At 40.0% G+C, this 25,843-nt stretch overlaps 1 protein-coding gene across 1 annotated transcript in view; it reads right to left on the reverse strand.

Annotated features, from left to right (window-relative positions):
- The window catches only part of LOC308090763 (microfibril-associated glycoprotein 4-like), a gene marked incomplete at both ends in the record, with an annotated part of 36,283 nt that extends 11,038 nt beyond the window's left edge, over window positions 1-25,245 (reverse strand). The window contains 2 exons of the mRNA XM_080436027.1: window positions 4,889-5,244; window positions 25,209-25,245. Coding sequence (XP_080292153.1) covers window positions 4,889-5,244; window positions 25,209-25,245 — 393 coding nt within the window. The remainder of the gene's footprint in view (window positions 1-4,888; window positions 5,245-25,208) is intronic.
- Between the last annotated feature and the right edge of the window lie 598 nt (window positions 25,246-25,843).

Below are 25,843 nucleotides of genomic sequence, written 5' to 3' on the forward strand. Positions count from 1 at the left end.
TAAGGAGATGCATGTTCTCCAGTCCCAGGCAGTACTCGCCTGATGCGTCTCCAAACCCAGCTTGGTACTGAGCCCAGGGTCTGTAGAAGTTCACAGAGCCGTCCACTCTTCTCTGGATGACTGTCCACTTCCCTCCATCTGTGTCCATTTCACAGTAGACCTTGGCAGGTGGAGTAATAATATAATAATAATAAACTTTATTTATATATCACTTTTCAAAAACAGGTTTACAAAGTGCTTAACAATACAAATACAATACATACACAGGGAATATAAAGGCAATTCAATGATGGAAAATGTAAAAACAAAGGAACCATACAAAAATAATAAGACCAAAAATAAGAGTGAAAGCAGAGAAGCCAGCCATTCTAAAGTAATGAGTTTTTAAAAGGTTTTTAAAAGTGGACACCGAAGTGGCCTGTCTAATTTGCAGCGGGTGTTGGTTCCACAGAAATGGAGCCCTAGCAGCGAATGCCCTGTCACCTTCCGTCACAAGGTTTGTCTGGGGGGGGACAAGTAAAAGTTTGTGTGCTGATCTAAGATTGCAGGTGGGGGGAGACAGGAGGTCAAAAATATAAATAGGAGCAAGTCCGTTCAGTGCTTTAAAAACAAACAATGACATTTTAAAATCAATTCTGAACGCCACTGGTAGCCAGTGCAGTGAAGCAAGAACAGGGGTGATGTGGTCATACCTCCTGGTTCTTGTAAGAACTCTAGCTGCTGTGTTCTGAATTAGTTGAAGGCGATTGATTGACTTTTTGGGGAGTCCAGAAAAAAGTGAATTACAGTAGTCCAAATGGTTAGTGACAAAGGCATGAATAATGGTTTGTGCGTCGCTAAATGAGATAAAAGATCTGATTTTTGAAATATTCCTAATTTGGAAAATGGCTGTTTTTGCAATGTTGGAAAAATGCTTTGTGAAGTTTAGGTCTGAGTCAAATAGGACTCCCAGGTTCCTTGCTTCATGGGTGCACTGTAACCCCTGTGTGTGTAATAACTGCGTTACCATGTCTCTACGAGTTTTTGGTCCAAACACAATAATTTCTGTTTTGTCATTGTTTAGCATAAGATAGTTATTTGACATCCAGGATTTTATGGCAGAAAGACAGGCAATCAAAGGGGAGACAAGAGAAACCGGAGAAACTGTGGCAGGGTCTGATGGGTCTAAGGAAAAATAAATGTGTGTGTCGTCAGCATAAAAATGGAAGGAGACGTTAAAATTGCGAATGACTAGGCCTAAAGGAAGAAGATAAATACAAAATAATAACGGACCAAGGATTGACCCTTGGGGGACGCCACAAGTGACATCTGCATGGCTAGAGGACGCATCGCCAACTGAGACCGTGAAGGTTCTGTCGCTCAGGTAGGACCTAAACCAGTCCAGTGCAGACCCAGTCACACCCACCCAGTTTTCTAGTCTGTCCAGTAGGATATTGTGGTCTATCGTGTCGAAAGCAGCGGAAAGGTCAAGTAACATCAACACAGTACAGCAGCCAGCATCTGTGTTCATCCTGATGTCACTTAAAACTTTCAGAAGTGCAGTCTCTGTACTATGGTGTGTTCTAAAACCAGACTGAAACATTTCAAAGAGTGAGTTGTCGTTTAAAAAAGTTAAAAGTTGAGAATAAACCACTTTCTCTAGTGCTTTGGAGAGAAAGGGTAATTTCGAAATTGGTCTGAAATTGTTAAAATTGGAGATGTCAAGGTTTGATTTTTTCAACAGGGGTTTTACTACAGCTGACTTGAAGATAGAAGGAATAACACCGGAGGATAGTGATTTATTGAATATTGCTAAAATGTCTGGAGATAAAAAGAGGGAAACCTCTTTTAAAAATCTGGTGGGTAGAGCGTCTGCAGGGGTGGAAGAGGGTTTCATGCTATTAATAATGTTCAAAAGGTCAGGCTGGGAAACTAAATCGAAGGAATTTATGTATTGAGATACCTCCCTGTGTGGTAGAATGCACAAAGAAGGTACAATTTGGGTTCTAATGTTTGAGACCTTGTCTAAGAAGAAGGCCTGAAAGGCTTCACATCTCTCAGTGGATATAATTTCACTGGAGTCGGAGGGACGACGTGTAAGAGAATTAATGGTGCTAAAGAGAAGTTTGGGGTTATGGGGGTTCGAAGCAATTAGATGGGAGAAATATTTTGATCGTTCCTCTATCATTGTGCTGTTTAATTCTTTTAAAAGTGTCTTCATGGCATTGTGATTAGAAAGATCTTTAGAAGCTTTCCATTTACGTTCTGCCTGTCTACATGCCCTTCTTATGGACCGGACTCTGTCATTTACCCAAGGAGGTTGTAATGTTGACAAGAGTGAGGGTTTAGATAGTTTAGTCCTTAGTAGTGGGGTAGATGGTGTACACACCACTCTCTGTGGAGACTTTTTTGTAGATTTCCTCACAGTCCAGAACCAGGTTGAGTTCACCACGAGGAGCAGAGTGGACTGTTACAGCCAGAAACAGAACTGCCACAACAAGTATCATCTTGAAGTCTTTGAGTTGTAGCTTGTTGTTCAGATCAAAGGACTTCTGAGTGTGTTGAGTGTATGTTCAGCTCCAGTAGAAAGGTCAATGCATTCTGATTTTGAGAACCTTCTTTTATAGTTAAGAATGATGACGTAATGATACTGAAGAGATCGTATGATAGCTAAAAGTAATCTGCCACCAGACCAGTCTGAGCATTGTGGCTGCCAATACATTTTAGTTACATAAGTACACACACACACACGCACGCATAAACGCACAAACACAGGCGCGCACGGACGCGCGCACGGACGCACGCACGCACGCACGCACGCACGCACGCACGCACGCACGCACGCACGCACGCACGCACGCACGCACGCACTGCTCCCCGAGACACTGCCCTCTAGTGTCCACTGCTCCTGTCACTAAGGATGGGTTAAATGCAGAAATTGTTTTTAAAATATCCAGTGACAAATACCACAAAGGTTTGTGAACTACATTATTATTATTATCAGACGCGTTGCTACAGTAGGTCTCTACTAGGTTGGGGGCTTAGCGGATTTGGGAACTTTTTCCACCCGTTTTTTGTTACTTTATTTCGGCTTTAGGGGTAGGGTTAGGTTAGGGTTATAGATATGATTAAAAAAAATATATATATATATATATATATATTTTTTTTTTGTATTGGTGGCTTTGGATAAAACATTGGTGGCTATAGCCACCGAAGCCCCCGCGTAACGACGGGGGCAGTACCCCACATGTACCATCAGTTCTTTGTCTTTTTTACTGAACACACCAATTATGTTCGTATAGAGAGACTCTGGACAAAGCTGGATGTACCGCGGTGGATTCGAACCCACAACTGGGATCTTTAAGTGAGCTAGGGTTGATGTGTGGATGTACTCAGATTCTCCCTCAGATGTCTCTGCTACAACAGGGAATGACGACACTCTTTAGATATTGTCACTCACTGATAGTATTGCTGTTCTGATGTGGTTCTAGAAATTAAACATGGCAAATATGTATATTCATTATATGACATTAAGATAAAGCATTATTACAATAAACAAAAAATCATTCCCACAATAGGAATGAAGTAGCTGTATACTATTGACCCTGTGCCTGTGGTGTAAAGTAACTAAGTACATGTACTCAAGTACTGTGCTTAAGTACACTTTTGAGGAATGTTTACTTAAATGTTTACTGGAGTATTAACCATTTTCAGTACTTTGACTTCTCAGAGGCAAATATTGTACTTTTACTCCACTACAATTATTTGAAAACTTTAGTTACCAGTTACTTTGCAGATATAAATGATTACATTATAAGACATACATTAACCACTTTAGCCCTATTTTATACATAGGCTATTTTCAAATATTTTAGTACTTTACTTTTGGTACTTTAAGTACATTTTGACACCAATACTTTTTACTTTTACTCAAGTAAATTTTGAGTACTTTTTCCACCACTGCCCTGTGCATATTTGTAACAGCAAGCTTATTCTGTAAAGGAGTCTCTCTGCATCACATACACTCTAAACACTTAGACCCTCTACTTATAAAACAAGCTACAATACAAAAGTATGGTAGTTATAATATGCTGTTCTTCTAAGCATAATAATGTAATTTGACCAACACGGAAAATACTTCATAAACCTTGTTATAAGTTGTTATGTATCGTTATGAACATGTATAACGAGTGTTATGAAGCCTTATAATGCATTGTAAATGTGATTATAATGAATTATAGACCCGACCTTTAAGTAAAGCATTACACAATACACCTTGCTTTGTCTTTGCATGCATCTCTTTATTCATGACGATGTTTACAACATCTTGGATTATGTATTCATTTAAAAGCCTTGACAGGTCACCACTGTAATAATATGTGATACAATACAGATATCTACTGTATGAGTTTAGGATTAAACAGAGTCCCAAAGAGAGAAAAACCCAAATTAAAAGCATGAAAAAGAGTAAATATTGCATCATGCCTTTTATACCACGGCTGTGCTTTTCTAAAATATATGCATGCGAACCTAAACATGTTTAAGAAACACGTCTGATCTTCATCGCTACAGCCTTCAGGGAGTATTGACTACGCTTCCATTGATGCCAGACTACACCTGTTGCATAATGAGTCGTCTTTCCCCAAAGGTAAGCACCATTGAGGTTAGCCCGGAGACACTTCTTGTACCAAAATGCACCGTACTTTTCACTTGCACAGTTCTTGCCCCACTTGTCCTGATCTTTGTCAAAGGTTGAGAATTTCATTCCATTGCTATAGGTCAGTGCGTTTCCTGCTCCCCCATTCTTGAAGCCAGCAACGTGCAGCTTGTAGCCAACAGCCTCAGAACCCACAGAGAAAGAGGAGTAAGAGGCAAACGCTGTGTTTCCCTTAAAGTCTTCCATGTCCACCCTCAGCTCATACTGTTTGTTCGTAGTAAGGAGATGCATGTTCTCCAGTCCCAGCCAGTACTCGCCTGATGCGTCTCCAAACCCAGCTCGGTACTCTGCCCAGGGTCTGTAGAAGTTCACAGTGCCGTCCACTCTTCTCTGGATGACTGTCCACTTCCCTCCATCTGTGTCCATTTCACAGTAGACCTTGGCAGGTGGAGTAGTGGGGTAGATGGTGTACACACCACTCGCTGTGGAGACTCTTTTGTAGATTTCGTCACAGTCCAGAACCAGGTCGTGATCACTCTGATCACCATTGTTGTCGATTTCCACACAGTCCGGATCCAGGTTGAGTTCACAACGAGGAGCAGAGTGGACTGTTACAGCCAGAAACAGAACTGCAGCAACAAGTATCATCTTGAAGTCTTTGAGTTGTAGCTTGTTGTTCAGATCAAAGGACGTCTATGTTCAGCTCCAGTAGAAGGTTCAATGCAGTCTGAGTGTGAGACCCTTCTCTTATAGTTAAGAATGGTGACGTATTGAGTATTGACACCAAAGAGATCGTATGATAGATAAAGGTACTCTGTCACCAGACCAGTCACCAGACCAGTCTGAGCTGCCTATACATTTTAGTTACATAGTACACACACACACACACACACACACACACACACACACACACACACACACACACACACACACACACACACACACACACACACACACACACACACACACACACACACACACACACACACACACACCAACCAACCACATTATTCAAAGCATGCACTGCTCAAGGTGCGGCCATAGTTGAATGATTAGAGAGCCCGCCTTGGAACCCAGAGGTCCCAGGTTCAATTCCAGGCCCTGCAGCAATGTGTCAAACGGTGCGTTTTAACAGCGGGCGATCAGGATAGTGTTTTCCGGAAGTGCTTTATATGTCTATGAGAGCCGGCAACTACTGGCGATAGGGCGAAGTGGGCGGGGGGGGCGATGAAAGATGGATTTTCTTTATCTTTTGGACGATGTCGCCCGGGGATCGCCCGAGAGTCGCCCGCTGTTAAAACGTACTGTAAGTGTCCCTGAGTAAGGTACTTGACCCCCAACTGCACCCCGAGACACTGCCCCCTAGTGCCCACTGCTCCTGTCACTAAGGATGGGTTAAATGCAGATACTGGTGTTTTCCAAAATATCCAGTGACAAATACCTCAAAGGTGTGTAGACTACATTATTATTATTATCATTATTGTTCTGAATAAACATAAAAATGTATGACCGTCTGTCTAGGATTCTGTGAAAACAGTCTGTCAGTAATAAAGCTATGCACGATTATGCATTATGTGAATTCATATTTTGAATAAGAGCTTGGTGAAAAGAAAAACATCGCTCAACTCGTTAAAACCGGATAAGCGTCTGTGTCATTTTAACGATTTTATCGTTGGCTATTACAAAATAGCAGATATACAAGCTCACAGCTTGTATATCTGCTATTATTGAACATTTTTGAAATTTTGATATATATTTTTTAACACAAATCTTCTCTTCTGGTGGTCCCTGGCACAAAACATTTTCAGATGGGGGGTCCACGTCCAAATACATATAATTATGGGGGTCCTTGGCACGAACATGTTTGAGATTGGCACAAACATGTTTGAGAACTATAGGGTTAATAGTTCCTGGCAATACAACATAATTTACTATATTTAATGAACGTCCTTACTGGAAACTAGCTGCTGTGTTTGGAATGTGAACTGACAGAGGATTCCTGTAGACTGACAGTAAACAGTAAACAGTTCTGCATCATTATAAACATTTATAACGAGTGTTATGAAGCCTCATAATGCATTGTAAATGTGATTATAATGAATTATACAGCCAACCTTTAAGTAAAGCGTTAAAAAACTACACCTTGCTTTGTCTTTGCATAAATCTCTTTATTCATTCAACAGCTTGGATTATAGAGCCCTGACAGGTCATCACTGTAATAATATGGGATACAATACATATATCTACTGTATGAGTTTAGGATTAAATCAAACCATGAAAGAGAGTAAATATTGCATCATGCCTTTTATACCACGGCTGTGCTTTTCTAAAATATATGCATGCGAACCTAAACATGTTTAAGGAACACGTCTGATCTTCATCGCTACAGCCTTCAGGGAGTAATGATTACCCTTCCAGTTGTACCAGTTTACACCTTGCACAGTTCTTGCTGTGAGTGTCCTGATCTTTGTCAAAGGTTGAGAATTTCATTCCATTGTGCTGGGCCAGTGAGTTTCCTGCTCCTCCATTCTTGAAGCCAGCAACCTGCAAGTTGTAGCCATCAGCCTCAGAACCCACATGAGAAAGAGGAGTAAGAGGCAAACGCTGTGTTTCCCTCAAAGTCTTCCATGTCGACCCTCAGCTGATACTTTTTGTCCTTGGTAAGGAGATGCATGTTCTCCAGTCCCAGCCAGTACTCGCCTGATGCGTCTCCAAACCCAGCTTGGTACTGAGCCCAGGGTCTGTAGAAGTTCACAGTGCCGTCCACTCTTCTCTGGATGACTGTCCACTTCCCTCCAGCTGTGTCCATTTCACAGTAGACCTTGGCAGGTGGAGTAATAATATAATAATAATAAACTTTATTTATATATCACTTTTCAAAAACAGGTTTACAAAGTGCTTAACAATACAAATACAATACATACACAGGGAATATAAAGGCAATTCAATGATGGAAAATGTAAAAACAAAGGAACCATACAAAAATAATAAGACCAAAAATAAGAGTGAAAGCAGAGAAGCCAGCCATTCTAAAGTAATGAGTTTTTAAAAGGTTTTTAAAAGTGGACACCGAAGTGGCCTGTCTAATTTGCAGCGGGTGTTGGTTCCACAGAAATGGAGCCCTAGCAGCGAATGCCCTGTCACCTTCCGTCACAAGGTTTGTCTGGGGGGGGACAAGTAAAAGTTTGTGTGCTGATCTAAGATTGCAGGTGGGTTTGTGGGGAGACAGGAGGTCAAAAATATAAATAGGAGCAAGTCCGTTCAGTGCTTTAAAAACAAACAATGACATTTTAAAATCAATTCTGAACGCCACTGGTAGCCAGTGCAGTGAAGCAAGAACAGGGGTGATGTGGTCATACCTCCTGGTTCTTGTAAGAACTCTAGCTGCTGTGTTCTGAATTAGTTGAAGGCGATTGATTGACCTTTTGGGGAGTCCAGAAAAAAGTGAATTACAGTAGTCCAAATGGTTAGTGACAAAGGCATGAATAATGGTTTGTGCGTCGCTAAATGAGATAAAAGATCAGATTTTTGAAATATTCCTAATTTGGAAAATGGCTGTTTTTGCAATGTTGGAAAAATGCTTTGTGAAGTTTAGGTCTGAGTCAAATAGGACTCCCAGGTTCCTTGCTTCATGGGTGCACTGTAACCCCTGTGTGTGTAATAACTGCGTTACCATGTCTCTACAGGTTTTTGGTCCAAACACAATAATTTCTGTTTTGTCATTGTTTAGCATAAGATAGTTATTTGACATCCAGGATTTTATGGCAGAAAGACAGGCAATCAAAGGGGAGACAAGAGAAACCGGAGAAACTGTGGCAGGGTCTGATGGGTCTAAGGAAAAATAAATTTGTGTGTCGTCAGCATAAAAATGGAAGGAGACGTTAAAATTGCGAATGACTAGGCCTAAAGGAAGAAGATAAATACAAAATAATAACGGACCAAGGATTGACCCTTGGGGGACGCCACAAGTGACATCTGCATGGCTAGAGGACGCATCGCCAACTGAGACCGTGAAGGTTCTGTCGCTCAGGTAGGACCTAAACCAGTCCAGTGCAGACCCAGTCACACCCACCCAGTTTTCTAGTCTGTCCAGTAGGATATTGTGGTCTATCGTGTCGAAAGCAGCGGAAAGGTCAAGTAACATCAACACAGTACAGCAGCCAGCATCTGTGTTCATCCTGATGTCACTTAAAACTTTCAGAAGTGCAGTCTCTGTACTATGGTGTGTTCTAAAACCAGACTGAAACATTTCAAAGAGTGAGTTGTCGTTTAAAAAAGTTAAAAGTTGAGAATAAACCACTTTCTCTAGTGCTTTGGAGAGAAAGGGTAATTTCGAAATTGGTCTGAAATTGTTAAAATTGGAGATGTCAAGGTTTGATTTTTTCAACAGGGGTTTTACTACAGCTGACTTGAAGATAGAAGGAATAACACCGGAGGATAGTGATTTATTGAATATTGCTAAAATGTCTGGAGATAAAAAGAGGGAAACCTCTTTTAAAAATGTGGTGGGTAGAGCGTCTGCAGGGGTGGAAGAGGGTTTCATGCTATTAATAATGTTCAAAAGGTCAGGCTGGGAAACTAAATCGAAGGAATTTAAGTATTGAGATACCTCCCTGTGTGGTAGAAGGTACAATTTGGGTTCTAATGTTTCAGACCTTGTCTAAGAAGAAGGCCTGAAAGGCTTCACATATCTCAGTGGATATAATTTCACTGGAGTCGGAGGGACGACGTGTAAGAGAATTAATGGTGCTAAAGAGAAGTTTGGGGTTATGGGGGTTCGAAGCAATTAGATGGGAGAAATATTTTGATCGTTCCTCTCTCATTGTGCTGTTTAATTCTTTTAAAAGTGTCTTCATGGCATTGTGATTAGAAAGATCTTTAGAAGCTTTCCATTTACGTTCTGCCTGTCTACATGCCCTTCTTATGGACCGGACTCTGTCATTTACCCAAGGAGGTTGTAATGTTGACAAGAGTGAGGGTTTAGATAGTTTAGTCCTTAGTAGTGCGGTAGATGGTGTACACACCACTCTCTGTGGAGACTTTTTTGTAGATTTCCTCACAGTCCAGAACCAGGTTGAGTTCACCACGAGGAGCAGAGCGGACTGTTACAGCCAGAAACAGAACTGCCACAACAAGTATCATCTTGAAGTCTTTGAGTTGTAGCTTGTTGTTCAGATCAAAGGACGTCTATGTTCAGCTCCAGTAGAAGGTTCAATGCAGTCTGAGTGTGAGACCCTTTTCTTATAGTTAAGAATGGTGACGTATTGACACCAAAGAGATCGTATGATAGATAAAGGTACTCTGTCACCAGACCAGTCTGAGCTGCCTATACATTTTAGTTACATAGTACACACACACACACACACACACACACACACACACACACACACACACACACACACACACACACACACACACACACACACACACACACACACACACACACCAACCAACCACATTATTCAAAGCATGCACTGCTCAAGGTGCGGCCATAGTTGAATGATTAGAGAGCCCGCCTTGGAACCCAGAGGTCCCAGGTTCAATTCCAGGCCCTGCAGCAATGTGTCAAACGGTGCGTTTTAACAGCGGGCGATCAGGATAGTATTTTCCGGAAGTGCTTTATATGTCTATGAGAGCCGGCAACTACTGGCGATAGGGCGAAGTGGGCGGGGGGGGCGATGAAAGATGGATTTTCTTTATCTTTTGGACGATGTCGCCCGGGGATCGCCCGAGAGTCGCCCGCTGTTAAAACGTACTGTAAGTGTCCCTGAGTAAGGTACTTGACCCCCAACTGCACCCCGAGACACTGCCCCCTAGTGCCCACTGCTCCTGTCACTAAGGATGGGTTAAATGCAGATACTGGTGTTTTCCAAAATATCCAGTGACAAATACCTCAAAGGTGTGTAGACTACATTATTATTATTATCATTATTGTTCTGAATAAACATAAAAATGCATGACCGTCTGTCTAGGATTCTGTGTAAACAGTCTGTCAGTAATAAAGCTATGCACGATTATGCATTATGTGAATTCATATTTTGAATAAGAGCTTGGTGAAAAGAAAAACATCGCTCAACTCGTTAAAACCGGATAAGCATCTGTGTAATTTTAACGATTTTATCGTTGGCTATTACAAAATAGCAGATATACAAGCTCACAGCTTGTATATCTGCTATTATTGAACATTTTTGAAATTTTGATATATATTTTTTAACACAAATCTTCTCTTCTGGTGGTCCCTGGCACAAAACATTTTCAGATGGGGGGTCCACGTCCAAATACATATAATTATGGGGGTCCTTGGCACGAACATGTTTGAGATTGGCACAAACATGTTTGAGAACTATAGGGTTAATAGTTCCTGGCAACACAACATATTTACTATATTTAATGAACGTCCTTACTGGAAACTAGCTGCTGTGTTTGGAATGTGAACTGACAGAGGATTCCTGTAGACTGACAGTAAACAGTAAACAGTTCTGCATCATTATAAACATTTATAACGAGTGTTATGAAGCCTCATAATGCATTGTAAATGTGATTATAATGAATTATACAGCCAACCTTTAAGTAAAGCGTTAAAAAACTACACCTTGCTTTGTCTTTGCATAAATCTCTTTATTCATTCAACAGCTTGGATTATGTATTCATTTAAGAGCCCTGACAGGTCACCACTGTAATAATATGGGATACAATACATATATCTACTGTATGAGTTTAGGATTAAATCAAACCATGAAAGAGAGTAAATATTGCATCATGCCTTTTATACCGCGGCTGTGCTTTTCTAAAATATATGCATGCGAACCTAAACATGTTTAAGGAACACGTCTGATCTTCATCGCTACAGCCTTCAGGGAGTAATGATTACCCTTCCAGTTGTACCAGTTTACACCTTGCACAGTTCTTGCTGTGAGTGTCCTGATCTTTGTCAAAGGTTGAGAATTTCATTCCATTGTGCTGGGCCAGTGAGTTTCCTGCTCCTCCATTCTTGAAGCCAGCAACCTGCAAGTTGTAGCCATCAGCCTCAGAACCCACATGAGAAAGAGGAGTAAGAGGCAAACGCTGTGTTTCCCTCAAAGTCTTCCATGTCGACCCTCAGCTGATTGTCCTTGGTAAGGAGATGCATGTTCTCCAGTCCCAGCCAGTACTCGCCTGATGCGTCTCCAAACCCAGCTTGGTACTGAGCCCAGGGTCTGTAGAAGTTCACAGTGCCGTCCACTCTTCTCTGGATGACTGTCCACTTCCCTCCATCTGTGTCCATTCCACAGTAGACCTTGGCAGGTGGAGTAATAATATAATAATAATAAACTTTATTTATATAGCACTTTTCAAAAACAGGTTTACAAAGTGCTTAACAATACAAATACAATACATACACAGGGAATATAAAGGCAATTCAATGATGGAAAATGTAAAAACAAAGGAACCATACAAAAATAATAAGACCAAAAATAAGAGTGAAAGCAGAGAAATAGCTGACTATTCCTTCTAGCTAAAGGCCATTCTAAAGTAATGAGTTTTTAAAAGGTTTTTAAAAGTGGACACCGAAAGTGGCCTGTCTAATTTGCAGCGGGAGTTGGTTCCACAGAAATGGAGCCCTAGCAGCGAATGCCCTGTCACCTTCCGTCACAAGGTTTGTCTGGGGGGGGACAAGTAAAAGTTTGTGTGCTGATCTAAGATTGCAGGTGAGTTTGTGGGGAGACAGGAGGTCAAAAATATAAATAGGAGCAAGTCCGTTCAGTGCTTTAAAAACAAACAATGACATTTTAAAATCAATTCTGAACGCCACTGGTAGCCAGTGCAGTGAAGCAAGACAGGGGTGATGTGGTCATACCTCCTGGTTCTTGTAAGAACTCTATAGCTGCTGTGTTCTGAATTAGTTGAAGGCGATTGATTGACTTTTTGGGGAGTCCAGAAAAAAGTGAATTACAGTAGTCCAAGTGGTTAGTGACAAAGGCATGAATAATGGTTTGTGCGTCGCTAAATGAGATAAAAGATCTGATTTTTGAAATATTCCTAATTTGGAAAATGGCTGTTTTTGCAATGTTGGAAAAATGCTTTGTGAAGTTTAGGTCTGAGTCAAATAGGACTCCCAGGTTCCTTGCTTCATGGGTGCACTGTAACCCCTGTGTGTGTAATAACTGCGTTACCATGTCTCTACAGGTTTTTGGTCCAAACACAATAATTTCTGTTTTGTCATTGTTTAGCATAAGATAGTTATTTGACATCCAGGATTTTATGGCAGAAAGACAGGCAATCAAAGGGGAGACAAGAGAAACCGGAGAAACTGTGGCAGGGTCTGATGGGTCTAAGGAAAAATAAATGTGTGTGTCGTCAGCATAAAAATGGAAGGAGACGTTAAAATTGCGAATGACTAGGCCTAAAGGAAGAAGATAAATACAAAATAATAACGGACCAAGGATTGACCCTTGGGGGACGCCACAAGTGACATCTGCATGGCTAGAGGACGCATCGCCAACTGAGACCGTGAAGGTTCTGTCGCTCAGGTAGGACCTAAACCAGTCCAGTGCAGACCCAGTCACACCCACCCAGTTTTCTAGTCTGTCCAGTAGGATATTGTGGTCTATCGTGTCGAAAGCAGCGGAAAGATCAAGTAACATCAACACAGTACAGCAGCCAGCATCTGTGTTCATCCTGATGTCACTTAAAACTTTCAGAAGTGCAGTCTCTGTACTATGGTGTGTTCTAAAACCAGACTGAAACATTTCAAAGAGTGAGTTGTCGTTTAAAAAAGTTAAAAGTTGAGAATAAACCACTTTCTCTAGTGCTTTGGAGAGAAAGGGTAATTTCGAAATTGGTCTGAAATTGTTAAAATTGGAGATGTCAAGGTTTGATTTTTTTCAACAGGGGTTTTACTACAGCTGACTTGAAGATAGAAGGAATAACACCGGAGGATAGTGATTTATTGAATATTGCTAAAATGTCTGGAGATAAAAAGAGGGAAACCTCTTTTAAAAATGTGGTGGGTAGAGCGTCTGCAGGGGTGGAAGAGGGTTTCATGCTATTAATAATGTTCAAAAGGTCAGGCTGGGAAACTAAATCGAAGGAATTTATGTATTGAGATACCTCCCTGTGTGGTAGAATGCACAAAGAAGGTACAATTTGGGTTCTAATGTTTGAGACCTTGTCTAAGAAGAAGGCCTGAAAGGCTTCACATCTCTCAGTGGATATCATTTCACTGGAGTCGGAGGGACGACGTGTAAGAGAATGAATGGTGCTAAAGAGAAGTTTGGGGTTATGGGGGTTCGAAGCAATTAGATGGTAGAAATATTTTGATCGTTCCTCTCTCATTGTGCTGTTTAATTATTTTAAAAGTGTCTTCATGGCATTGTGATTAGAAAGATCTTTAGAAGCTTTCCATTTACGTTCTGCCTGTCTACATGCCCTTCTTATGGACCGGACTCTGTCATTTACCCAAGGAGGTTGTAATGTTGACAAGAGTGAGGGTTTAGATAGTTTAGTCCTTAGTAGTGGGGTAGATGGTGTACACACCACTCTCTGTGGAGACTTTTTTGTAGATTTCCTCACAGTCCAGAACCAGGTTGAGTTCACCACGAGGAGCAGAGTGGACTGTTACAGCCAGAAACAGAACTGCCACAACAAGTATCATCTTGAAGTCTTTGAGTTGTAGCTTGTTGTTCAGATCAAAGGACGTCTATGTTCAGCTCCAGTAGAAGGTTCAATGCAGTCTGAGTGTGAGACCCTTCTCTTATAGTTAAGAATGGTGACGTATTGACACCAAAGAGATCGTATGATAGATAAAGGTACTCTGTCACCAGACCAGTCTGAGCTACCTATACATTTTAGTTACATAGTACACACACACACACACACACACACACACACACACACACACACACACACACACACACACACACACACACACACACACACACACACACACACACACACACACACACACACACACACACACACACACACACACACACACACACACACCAACCAACCACATTATTCAAAGCATGCACTGCTCAAGGTGCGGCCATAGTTGAATGATTAGAGAGCCCGCCTTGGAACCCAGAGGTCCCAGGTTCAATTCCAGGCCCTAAAGCAATGTGTCAAACGGTGCGTTTTAACAGCGGGCGATCAGGATAGTATTTTCCGGAAGGGCTTTATATGTCTATGAGAGCCGGCAACTACTGGTGATAGGGCGAAGTGGGCGGGGGGGGGGGCGATGAAAGATGGATTTTCTTTATCTTTTGGACGATGTCGCCCGGGGATCGCCCGAGAGTTGCCCGCTGTTAAAACGTACTGTAAGTGTCCCTGAGTAAGATACTTGACCCCCAACTGCTCCCCGAGACACTGCCCCCTAGTGCCCACTGCTCCTGTCACTAAGGATGGGTTAAATGCAGATACTGGTGTTTTCCAAAATATCCAGTGACAAATACCTCAAAGGTGTGTAGACTACATTATTATTATTATCATTATTGTTCTGAATAAACATAAAAATGCATGACCGTCTGTCTAGGATTCTGTGAAAACAGTCTGTCAGTAATAAAGCTATGCACGATTATGCATTATGTGAATTCATATTTTGAATAAGAGCTTGGTGAAAAGAAAAACATCGCTCAACTCGTTAAAACCGGATAAGCGTCTGTGTCATTTTAACGATTTTATCGTTGGCTATTACAAAATAGCAGATATACAAGCTCACAGCTTGTATATCTGCTATTATTGAACATTTTTGAAATTTTGATATATATTTTTTAACACAAATCTTCTCTTCTGGTGGTCCCTGGCACAAAACATTTTCAGATGGGGGGTCCACGTCCAAATACATATAATTATGGGGGTCCTTGGCACGAACATGTTTGAGATTGGCACAAACATGTTTGAGAACTATAGGGTTAATAGTTCCTGGCAATACAACATAATTTACTATATTTAATGAACGTCCTTACTGGAAACTAGCTGCTGTGTTTGGAATGTGAACTGACAGAGGATTCCTGTAGACTGACAGTAAACAGTAAACAGTTCTGCATCATTATAAACATTTATAACGAGTGTTATGAAGCCTCATAATGCATTGTAAATGTGATTATAATGAATTATACAGCTAACCTTTAAGTAAAGCGTTAAAAAACTACACCTTGCTTTGTCTTTGCATAAATCTCTTTATTCATTCAACAGCTTGGATTATAGAGCCCTGACAGGTCACCACTGTAATAATATGGGATACAATACATATATCTACTGTATGAGTTTAAGATTAAATCAAACCATGAAAGAGAGTAAATATTGCATCATGCCTTTTATACCGCGGCTGTGCTTTTCTAAAATATATGCATGCGAACCTAAACATGTTTAAGGAACACGTCTGATCTTCATCGCTACAGCCTTCAGGGAGTAATGATTACCCTTCCAGTTGTACCAGTTTACACCTTGCAAAGTTCTTGCTGTGAGTGTCCTGATCTTTGTCAAAGGTTGAGAATTTCATTCCATTGTGCTGGGCCAGTGAGTTTCCTGCTCCTCCATTCTTGAAGCCAGCAACCTGCAAGTTGTAGCCATCAGCCTCAGAACCCACATGAGAAAGAGGAGTAAGAGGCAAACGCTGTGTTTCCCTCAAAGTCTTCCATGTCGACCCTCAGCTGATTGTCCTTGGTAAGGAGATGCATGTTCTCCAGTCCCAGCCAGTACTCGCCTGATGCGTCTCCAAACCCAGCTTGGTACTGAGCCCAGGGTCTGTAGAAGTTCACAGTGCCGTCCACTCTTCTCTGGATGACTGTCCACTTCCCTCCATCTGTGTCCATTCCACAGTAGACCTTGGCAGGTGGAGTAATAATATAATAATAATAAACTTTATTTATATAGCACTTTTCAAAAACAGGTTTACAAAGTGCTTAACAATACAAATACAATACATACACAGGGAATATAAAGGCAATTCAATGATGGAAAATGTAAAAACAAAGGAACCATACAAAAATAATAAGACCAAAAATAAGAGTGAAAGCAGAGAAATAGCTGACTATTCCTTCTAGCTAAAGGCCATTCTAAAGTAATGAGTTTTTAAAAGGTTTTTAAAAGTGGACACCGAAGTGGCCTGTCTAATTTGCAGCGGGAGTTGGTTCCACAGAAATGGAGCCCTAGCAGCGAATGCCCTGTCACCTTCCGTCACAAGGTTTGTCTGGGGGGGGACAAGTAAAAGTTTGTGTGCTGATCTAAGATTGCAGGTGGGTTTGTGGGGAGACAGGAGGTCAAAAATATAAATAGGAGCAAGTCCGTTCAGTGCTTTAAAAACAAACAATGACATTTTAAAATCAATTCTGAACGCCACTGGTAGCCAGTGCAGTGAAGCAAGAACAGGGGTGATGTGGTCATACCTCCTGGTTCTTGTAAGAACTCTAGCTGCTGTGTTCTGAATTAGTTGAAGGCGATTGATTGACTTTTTGGGGAGTCCAAAAAAAAGTGAATTACAGTAGTCCAAGTGGTTAGTGACAAAGGCATGAATAATGGTTTGTGCGTTGCTAAATGAGATAAAAGATCAGATTTTCGAAATATTCCTAATTTGGAAAATGGCTGTTTTTGCAATGTTGGAAAAATGCTTTGTTAAGTTTAGGTCTGAGTCAATAGGACTCCCAGGTTCCTTGCTTCATGGGTGCACTGTAACCCCTGTGTGTGTGTAATAACTGCCAAACACAATAATTTCTGTTTTGTCATTGTTTAGCATAAGATAGTTATTTGACATCCAGGATTTTATGGCAGAAAGACTGGCAATCAAAGGGGAGACAAGAGAAACCGGAGAAACTGTGGCAGGGTCTGATGGGTCTAAGGAAAAATAAATTTGTGTGTCGTCAGCATAAAAATGGAAGGAGACGTTAAAATTGCGAATGACTAGGCCTAAAGGAAGAAGATAAATACAAAATAATAACGGACCAAGGATTGACCCTTGGGGGACGCCACAAGTGACATCTGCATGGCTAGAGGACGCATCGCCAACTGAGACCGTAAAGGTTCTGTCGCTCAGGTAGGACCTAAACCAGTCCAGTGCAGACCCAGTCACACCCACCCAGTTTTCTAGTCTGTCCAGTAGGATATTGTGGTCTATCGTGTCGAAAGCAGCGGAAAGGTAACATCAACACAGTACATTAGCCAGCATCTGTGTTCATCCTGATGTCACTTAAAACTTTCAGAAGTGCAGTCTCTGTACTATGGTGTGTTCTAAAACCAGACTGAAACATTTCAAAGAGTGAGTTGTCGTTTAAAAAAGTTAAAAGTTGAGAATAAACCACTTTCTCTAGTGCTTTGGAGAGAAAGGGTAATTTCGAAATTGGTCTGAAATTGTTAAAATTGGAGATGTCAAGGTTTGATTTTTTCAACAGGGGTTTTACTACAGCTGACTTGAAGATAGAAGGAATAACACCGGAGGATAGTGATTTATTGAATATTGCTAAAATGTCTGGAGATAAAAAGAGGGAAACCTCTTTTAAAAATGTACAACTTTTGGCAAATGTATTTGTTTCCTTGTCACGCAACCTGGCTATTCAACATGATGTTCAGTTGATAAATAGAGACATTTATATTTTGCAAATTAGTTTCCTTCTCATTCAACCTCCACCATCAGTTTGATACGCTTCCTCATACCTTCACCATTTTTGGGCGGTGTAGCCGCCCCTATAAGTGGGGTTGGGACACCTCATTAGCTGTACTGTGATTGGCTCATTAGTACACCCCTAGCTGTACTGTGATTGGCTGACTCTATTGGCTGACTCTATTCAGCACTGTGATTGGCTAGCGAGACACATGATGACATTAATAACCTATAAATAAGATTATGTACTTCAAAAAAATATTTTTTTTTTAAGTGAGCTTCCATCACTATGATGACCACTGTGATGACCACACCGCCCACTTCACACTGGGTGTGATTTGTTATTATTAGAGCCAGTTCACGTCTCTTTTCCACCAGCTATTTAACTCCACTTTGTTTTATTTCATTTAATTTTATTTGATGGAGGTACAGGACAACAGCTGTAGCAAAAAAGCATGTGCAGTAGAACGTCAATGTTTCGGCGATGATACAAACTACAGACCCCTGGGGGACTCCGGTCAACCAAGTATAGAGGGTTTAAATGGTTAATGCCATGTTCACTGGAACGAGAAAGAGAGAGAGGGGAATTTATTTTATTTTATTTAGGTAAGTCTTTTTTTCCTTGTCACGCATGGAGGTACAGGACAACAGCTATAGAAAAACAGCTTGAGTACTAGATCATAAATAAGTATATAAACAAATCTATTCCACATACCACACGGTAGTCTAAATTATGTCCATTTCCAGCAGTGGTTGTTAATAAAGCAGATATTTATTTTGCTGCTGCACCTGCTTACGTATTAAAATACAGTTATTATGATAACATGTTGTACCAGGAAAGAACATCATGGTACTTAGACATTTCTTTGGAGTATATCCATACATTTCAAAATAGACAATGTATACTATATAAGAAAATACTTGGTATTTATAATGAAATATCCATAGATTTATAGTACAGTCCTAATATAGGTTTCAATGACTATGATGTCGTCTGTGTGTGTGTGTGTTTTTGATACTCTTCCTCATACCTTCACCATTTTTTATTATCAGAGCCAGTTTACGTCTCTTTTCCACCAGCTATATAACACCAGTTTGTTGTCTCCACCAGGCCGAAAGGCATGGCGAGAGAGTATGTTTTGCCCCCTGTCCGTCCGTCCGTCCGTCCGTCCGTCCGTCCGTCCGTCCGTCCGTCCGTCCGTCCTTCTGTCTGCGAGCAGCTAATCTCCGCCACCGTTGGCCCAGTCGCTGTGAAACTGCACACACACACTCCCTGGATGCCACAGCAGAACCTCTGCCCAGCATTTTTCAGATCAGCCTGTCATAGCGCCACCATGAGGCCGACTTTTGCAAAACACATTTTTGGATATTACTCCTACAGATTTTGTCCAAACAACACACAAATCGGTATACAGTATCTCTATATTCATGTGATCAACACAGATCTGTCCGATTTTCCATATTCCATCTTGATTGGCTAAGATTGGCTTCCAAAGTATGCAGGATTGGTTTGTTTTGAACAAAATGCCTCAAATCATGAACGCAGCATGCGATTTCCGTGAAATTATCCACGTAGATTCCCACTTGGCCCAGGAAGAAATACCACTTGAAAACGTTCACATCAGCCTCATGGTGGTGCTATAACAGGTCGATTCACGTTTTTACCTATAACTGCACCCATCTGCGTGAAACTTTGCACGCACACTCCCTAGAGGCCAAGGAAAAACCTTTGTCCTGCATTTTTCACATCTGCCTGTTAGAGCGCCACCAGGAGGCTGACTTTTGTAAAACAAATGTTCTCGGTAGCACTTTACAATAATGACCCGTTATAAAGCATTTATAAACGTTTATAAGCAGTTTGTAGACTATTAACAAATCATTAACAACCTGTTTGTTGACATTTGTAAATGATTACTAAAACCTTTATAACTACAGTTACAAATAATTTATAAGGTATTAGTAAGTAGTGAACTATTCATGAATAAGCCATGTATATACATCTGTAAATGATTATTAAATCATTTGTAACTGACGTCATATAATATCTCTGCTGTCCGGCCGGAACCAGCTAAATACAATACTGCCTCATCAAACTTGGTATTGTGACTTTATATATATATATATATATATACTTGCATGTGTCATTATATTATCACCACTTTACCCAAATCCAGCTCAAGTGGAGTTAGGAGTTTTGTCCAAACACAAATCCAGCGCAAGTGGAGTTAGGAGGGTTTGTCCATCATTGATAAGAACAGCTGGCAATGGATCTCAAAGCTCACAATCACAACGCATTGTGAGCTTGGAGATCAGCTATTTATGGTGAGCGCCATCCTCATATACTAAGTATAGATCAAGCTGAATTCTGTACTTAAACAACTTTTATTTTAACATGCATTGTAAACAACCATGGATCTAACTGTTACCACTGTTGTTCTTCTACAGTTGAGTTCAACAAACAATTCTGCCTCAATACTCAATCATGTTTTTAACAAAAGCAATCATGGCACACCAACAATAAATAAATGGCATATAAATACAAAATACATTCATGAAAAATAGAATCTGTAGCCTATCAAATCTGTAGCTAGCCTACTGCATTAACAATAACAACCACAGTTGAATTTACCTATCATATACTGTACCTATCAACATTTTATTATCACACTGTTGTGTGTTGCGTGTGTGTGGTGGGTGTTTCTTAGTGCTTCAGATTGTCATAAAAGCTGTGAAAGTCTTTTGGCATGATCTCCTTGAGCTCTTGGAGATGTTTGAAACAAACTCCTGCACACAGGCATTCTCTTTCCATTAACATTTAAAAAGAAAACACGAGCAGATGACCTTTGTGAAGACACCCTTCTCCTCTTTACTGGGGTGACATCTATCAAACCTTGCACATACATTCTCTTCTCTTCCCAGTTTATATTCTCCCAAAAGCATTGAAAAATCTTCTCCCTGTCTGCCTCATACAGAGCAGAGCTTCTCTGAGAGCCTGAGAGGAGGGGGGAGTTGTTTGTTTTTGACGGACAGTTATAATTTTAAAAAAAAATTACACAGATGTTCAATAGCGTTGATTTATGAAAAAAAAAAAAAAAAAACTGAAAATGGAGTTAGCTGGTCCCGGCTGGACACTGACGATACAAGCTATTTGTAGATAAAGAACTAATCATAGACAAACTATTTATATACATTGGTTAATGATTATGAAATCATTTATAATAACATTGTAGAACATTTAAGAATCATTTAAACATTATTTAAAACACATTAAAACATTATTTATACTCGATTTTGTTCATCATTAAATAATGTATTTAATGTGTAGGAAATTATTTGTAAATGATTCATTTAGTGGTATAAATTTAGTTTTTTAGGGAGTTTTTTTCATGTTTAGCAAATGATGCGTAAGACATTCGTAAAGAGTATGTAAACCATTTGCAGACGTTATCATGGGCCTGAGCCTAGTTTCTTCTTTTGGGCTTGTTTTCATAGACCTGGCCGCTTGTTTCTTTTGCAAAATCTGGCAACACACTGATTACCTGCATTACACCTGCAGTAGCCTACTAGGGAGGAAGTGAACAGTGATGCAGTTGCAGACTGGACAGAAATGTGTCTAATTCATGTTTTATGTGTTTTAACAGTCTTTGTTGCCGGTGATCGAGGTAACATAAAATGGCTAATCTTACACACATGAAGTAGCATTATGACCAGGGGGTATTTTGATGGTGGCCGTTTGTATCCACAATGTTTGTTTTAATGTGTAGGCTAGTAATGTCCTCCATGCTTAGCGCAGTTTAGCTTAGCAGCTAAAGCTAACTTGCACTGGGAGGTGGTGACTGCAGAGGCTCCAAGCTGCTACTCTGTGATTCTGTTGTGATGAATTTCTTTGTTTAAATGTCAGTGTGTGTGCTGTGTCCAAGAGTTGCTACATTTTATATCTTAATAAATAGTTTTATACGTTTATACTCTATAACGTTACTTCTGCCACTTTTTGATGTCACATGTTTTACTAATCATTGTTAAACATGAATAATGCATAGTCTTCACTTTACAACAAGGCCCATGATAACGTTTGCAAATGGTCTACATACTCTTTACGAATGTTTTACGAATCATTTATTAAACATGAAAGATAATTCTAGTAATTGTTTGGTGTCTGCATTCATGAAAGCCAGGTAGTTTGCAACAGGTAAGGAGAAAGTCACATTAACAGACAGTTGTAAATGATGAACTGTCTTCACTTTACTATAGGGCACATAATAACATGTAATAAGGATTTATAGATATTTTAGGAATGTTTTACAAAGCATATGTTAAACATGAACAAACACATTAACAGACAGTTGTAAATGATGAACTGTCTTAGCATGTACTAAGGATTTATATATATTTTAGGAATGTTTTACAAAGCATATGTTAAACATGAACAAACACATTAACAGACAGTTGTAAATGATGAACTGTCTTCACTTTACTATAGGGCACATAATAACATGTACTAAGGATTTATAGTTATTTTAGGAATGTTTTTAAAAGCATATGTTAAACATGAACAAACACATTTCCCAAATTACCAACAAGTAAAATTGATCATGTGGAAATAATGATCTGCAGATAATTTTTTAATGTTTCATTTGTACATTTAGAAAATATGTAATAATTGCTTAGAAATGGTTTGTTGTTCATGCCTCGGGCTAGAACAAAGATTTAACACATGATTTATGAAGTCTTAATACATGTTTAAAGAGATGTCCTATAACCACGAAAAAACTCAATTTATACCACTTTATAAATCATTTACAAATGATTTCCTACAATTTAAATGACATTATTTAATGATGAACAAACTTGATTATTAATAATGTTTTAATGTGTCTTAAATAATGATTAAATGATTCTTAAATATTCTACAATGTTATTATAAATGATTTAATAATTATTAACCAATGTATATAAATAGTTTGTCTATGATTAGTTCTTTATCTACAAATAGCTTGTATATATTATATAACATCAGTTACAAATGATTTAATAATCATTTACAGATGTATTATACATGGCTTATTCATTAATAGTTTTACTACTTACTAATACCTTATAAATGATTTGTAACCGTAGTTATAAAGGTTTTAGTAATCATTTACAAATGTCAACAAACAGGTTGTTAATGATTTGTTAATAGTCTACAAACTGCTTATAAACGTTTATAAATGCTTTATAATGGGTCATTACAAATGATTTAATAATCATTTACAGATGTATATAAATGGCTTATAAATGAAGTTTATTACTTACTAATACCTTATAAATGATTCGTAACCATAGTTATAAAGGTTTTAGTAATCATTTACAAATGTCAACAAACAGGTTGTTAATGATTTGTTAATAGTCTACAAACTGCTTATAAACATTTATAAATGCTTTTATAAGTGCTACCCATTATCCTCTTACTCCTTCAGATTCTGTCCAAAAAACACGCAAATCGGTACACAGTGGCCCTCATTTATCAATGCGGTGCAGACCAAATAATGGGCGTACGGCGAGATCACCGCAACTTTCGGCATTTATCAATATATCCTGACGTTGGATTCATCCTACCATAAGCTGAGATCTCACGTCTGGTAGAGAGCAGTTGTTGACTTTGGCTGCGCCCGTTTATTCCATTGTAGACCTGCGGAGCAGCATTGTCTGACTGTCTGACAGGCATCTGGACACATAATCCACTCCTAAATGTATATCTACACTAATAAATAATCCCTGTGAAAATATAACATTTTATAAAGTAATTTAAACAAACTGCTTTAACAGTCATTCGGTTAGGCTTTCAGATCTGGCTGCATTGGCTATTTTAAAATAGCAGATCTGCAAGCTCACAACGGGTCGCATCGCGATGCGTTGTAGATCTGCTATACTGTGTGCGTGTGTGTGACTTGACAGGCAGCGAGGCGAGGCGAGCCGGCGAAACTCTTTCTTTTCGGTTCTTCATGTCGTAAAATCGGGGTGTTTCCAGAATATTTAAGGGCGTGTTATTTAAATGACGCTCGGTTTCAGCCGTGACATTTATCAAGGCTGGGACCAAATGTACGCTCGGATCGGCTGTGTAGGATTCGTTGATAAATGTGACTTCGACGTTGGTGTACGGCCGAATATATGGAAAAATATACGCCGGTTTGTTTATACGCTCCGTTGATAAATGAGGGCCACTATCTCTATAGTCATGTGATCAAGATGGATTTCTCCGATATTTCATATTCCATCCTACTTGCCTAACATTGGCTTTCAGAGTTTGCAGAATAGGTCCGTTTTGAACAAAATTCCTCAAATCATGAACGCAGTGTGCGATTTCCGTGAAATTTTGTACGCACATTCCCACTAGGCAGAGGAAAAAATGCCCCCTTTTCACATTGGCCTGTTATAGCGCCACCAGCAGGTCTAATTTAGCAAACCACATTTTTGGAACAAAATCATGAATGCAGTGTCCGATTTCTGTGAAAGGCCTAAGAAGAAATGGCACCCTTTTCACATTGGCCTATTATAGCGCCACCAGGAGGCCATAATAACCTACCTGACCTGGCGGAGACTTGTGCCCCGAGGAGCACTTTTTCTAGTTGGTATCTATTTTCTTCTTTTTTTCCATTTCAATGCAGGGACTAAGAGTGGGTTCTCTAAACATTAAAGGTGGGAGAGATAGGCTAAGGAGAGGCTTGGTTAAAGAGGTTGTCCAACAGAAAAAGTTGGATGTAATTCTACTTCAGGAAACGCATAGTGATCAAGACAATGAAGTAGATTGGGGTTTATGGTGGGAGGGGTCACACATTCTAAGTCATGGAACTAATTTCAGTGGGGGGGTAGTGTTATGTGCTAGCACATATTCACACCTCAGTCTATAGTCTTTTTATGTTGATGTGTTAACTAATGCTTATTTGTCCTGTGTGTAGTGTCTACCCTGCCTTGCTGGCTCTGCTGCCCTGGTCTGGCTAGACACCTGTCACTCACTTGGGAGTGCCCCTCCCTTGTACCAGCTGTGCTTCATGTGTGATTAGGGAGTAGGCTATAAGAGGAGCTGTTGCCAGCTCCCATGATCTTCCCAGCACCCCAGCAGAGCACAACAGTAGATTTGTTCCCTTGCTTATTATGTGTGTGTTTCCTTATTTCAGTTCCAATGGGCTGGCTGTAAGTATTATTTGGTACGATTTTCCGTTACTGGTTAGTTTAGTTTTAGTATATTTTGGTAGTTTATGGGAGTCTGGTGAGGCGACGGGCACATAGTGCCTGGCTCACCAGACTCCCCACTTTTTAGCTTGGCCAGCCCATCACTTTAGTTTGTTAGGATTTTAGTTAGGTTTTTGTTTTGGATCATGATTATTTATCTTACTTCACAAAGCTGTATTTCAAGGTGCATAAAATATTACACACTTGTTGTTGCAGGCCGTTTTGTAAAATAAACTTCCCAAACTTGTGTGAAAACCTGACTATTTCCTTTATTATGGTGTGGTCCCTTGAGTGATCGAGCCAAGTTTAAAGGGGCCGTAACAGGTAGCAATACTCTTTGCTGCAGGTTTGGATGTAAATATCCTTTCATCAAAGGAGTTAGTGAAGGGGAGGGCGTTATTGGTAGAGGCACAGATTGA

Source organism: Gymnoscopelus braueri (genome assembly GCF_963280865.1).
Source record: "Gymnoscopelus braueri genome assembly, chromosome: 8".
Taxonomy (NCBI): Eukaryota; Metazoa; Chordata; class Actinopteri; order Myctophiformes; family Myctophidae; genus Gymnoscopelus; species Gymnoscopelus braueri.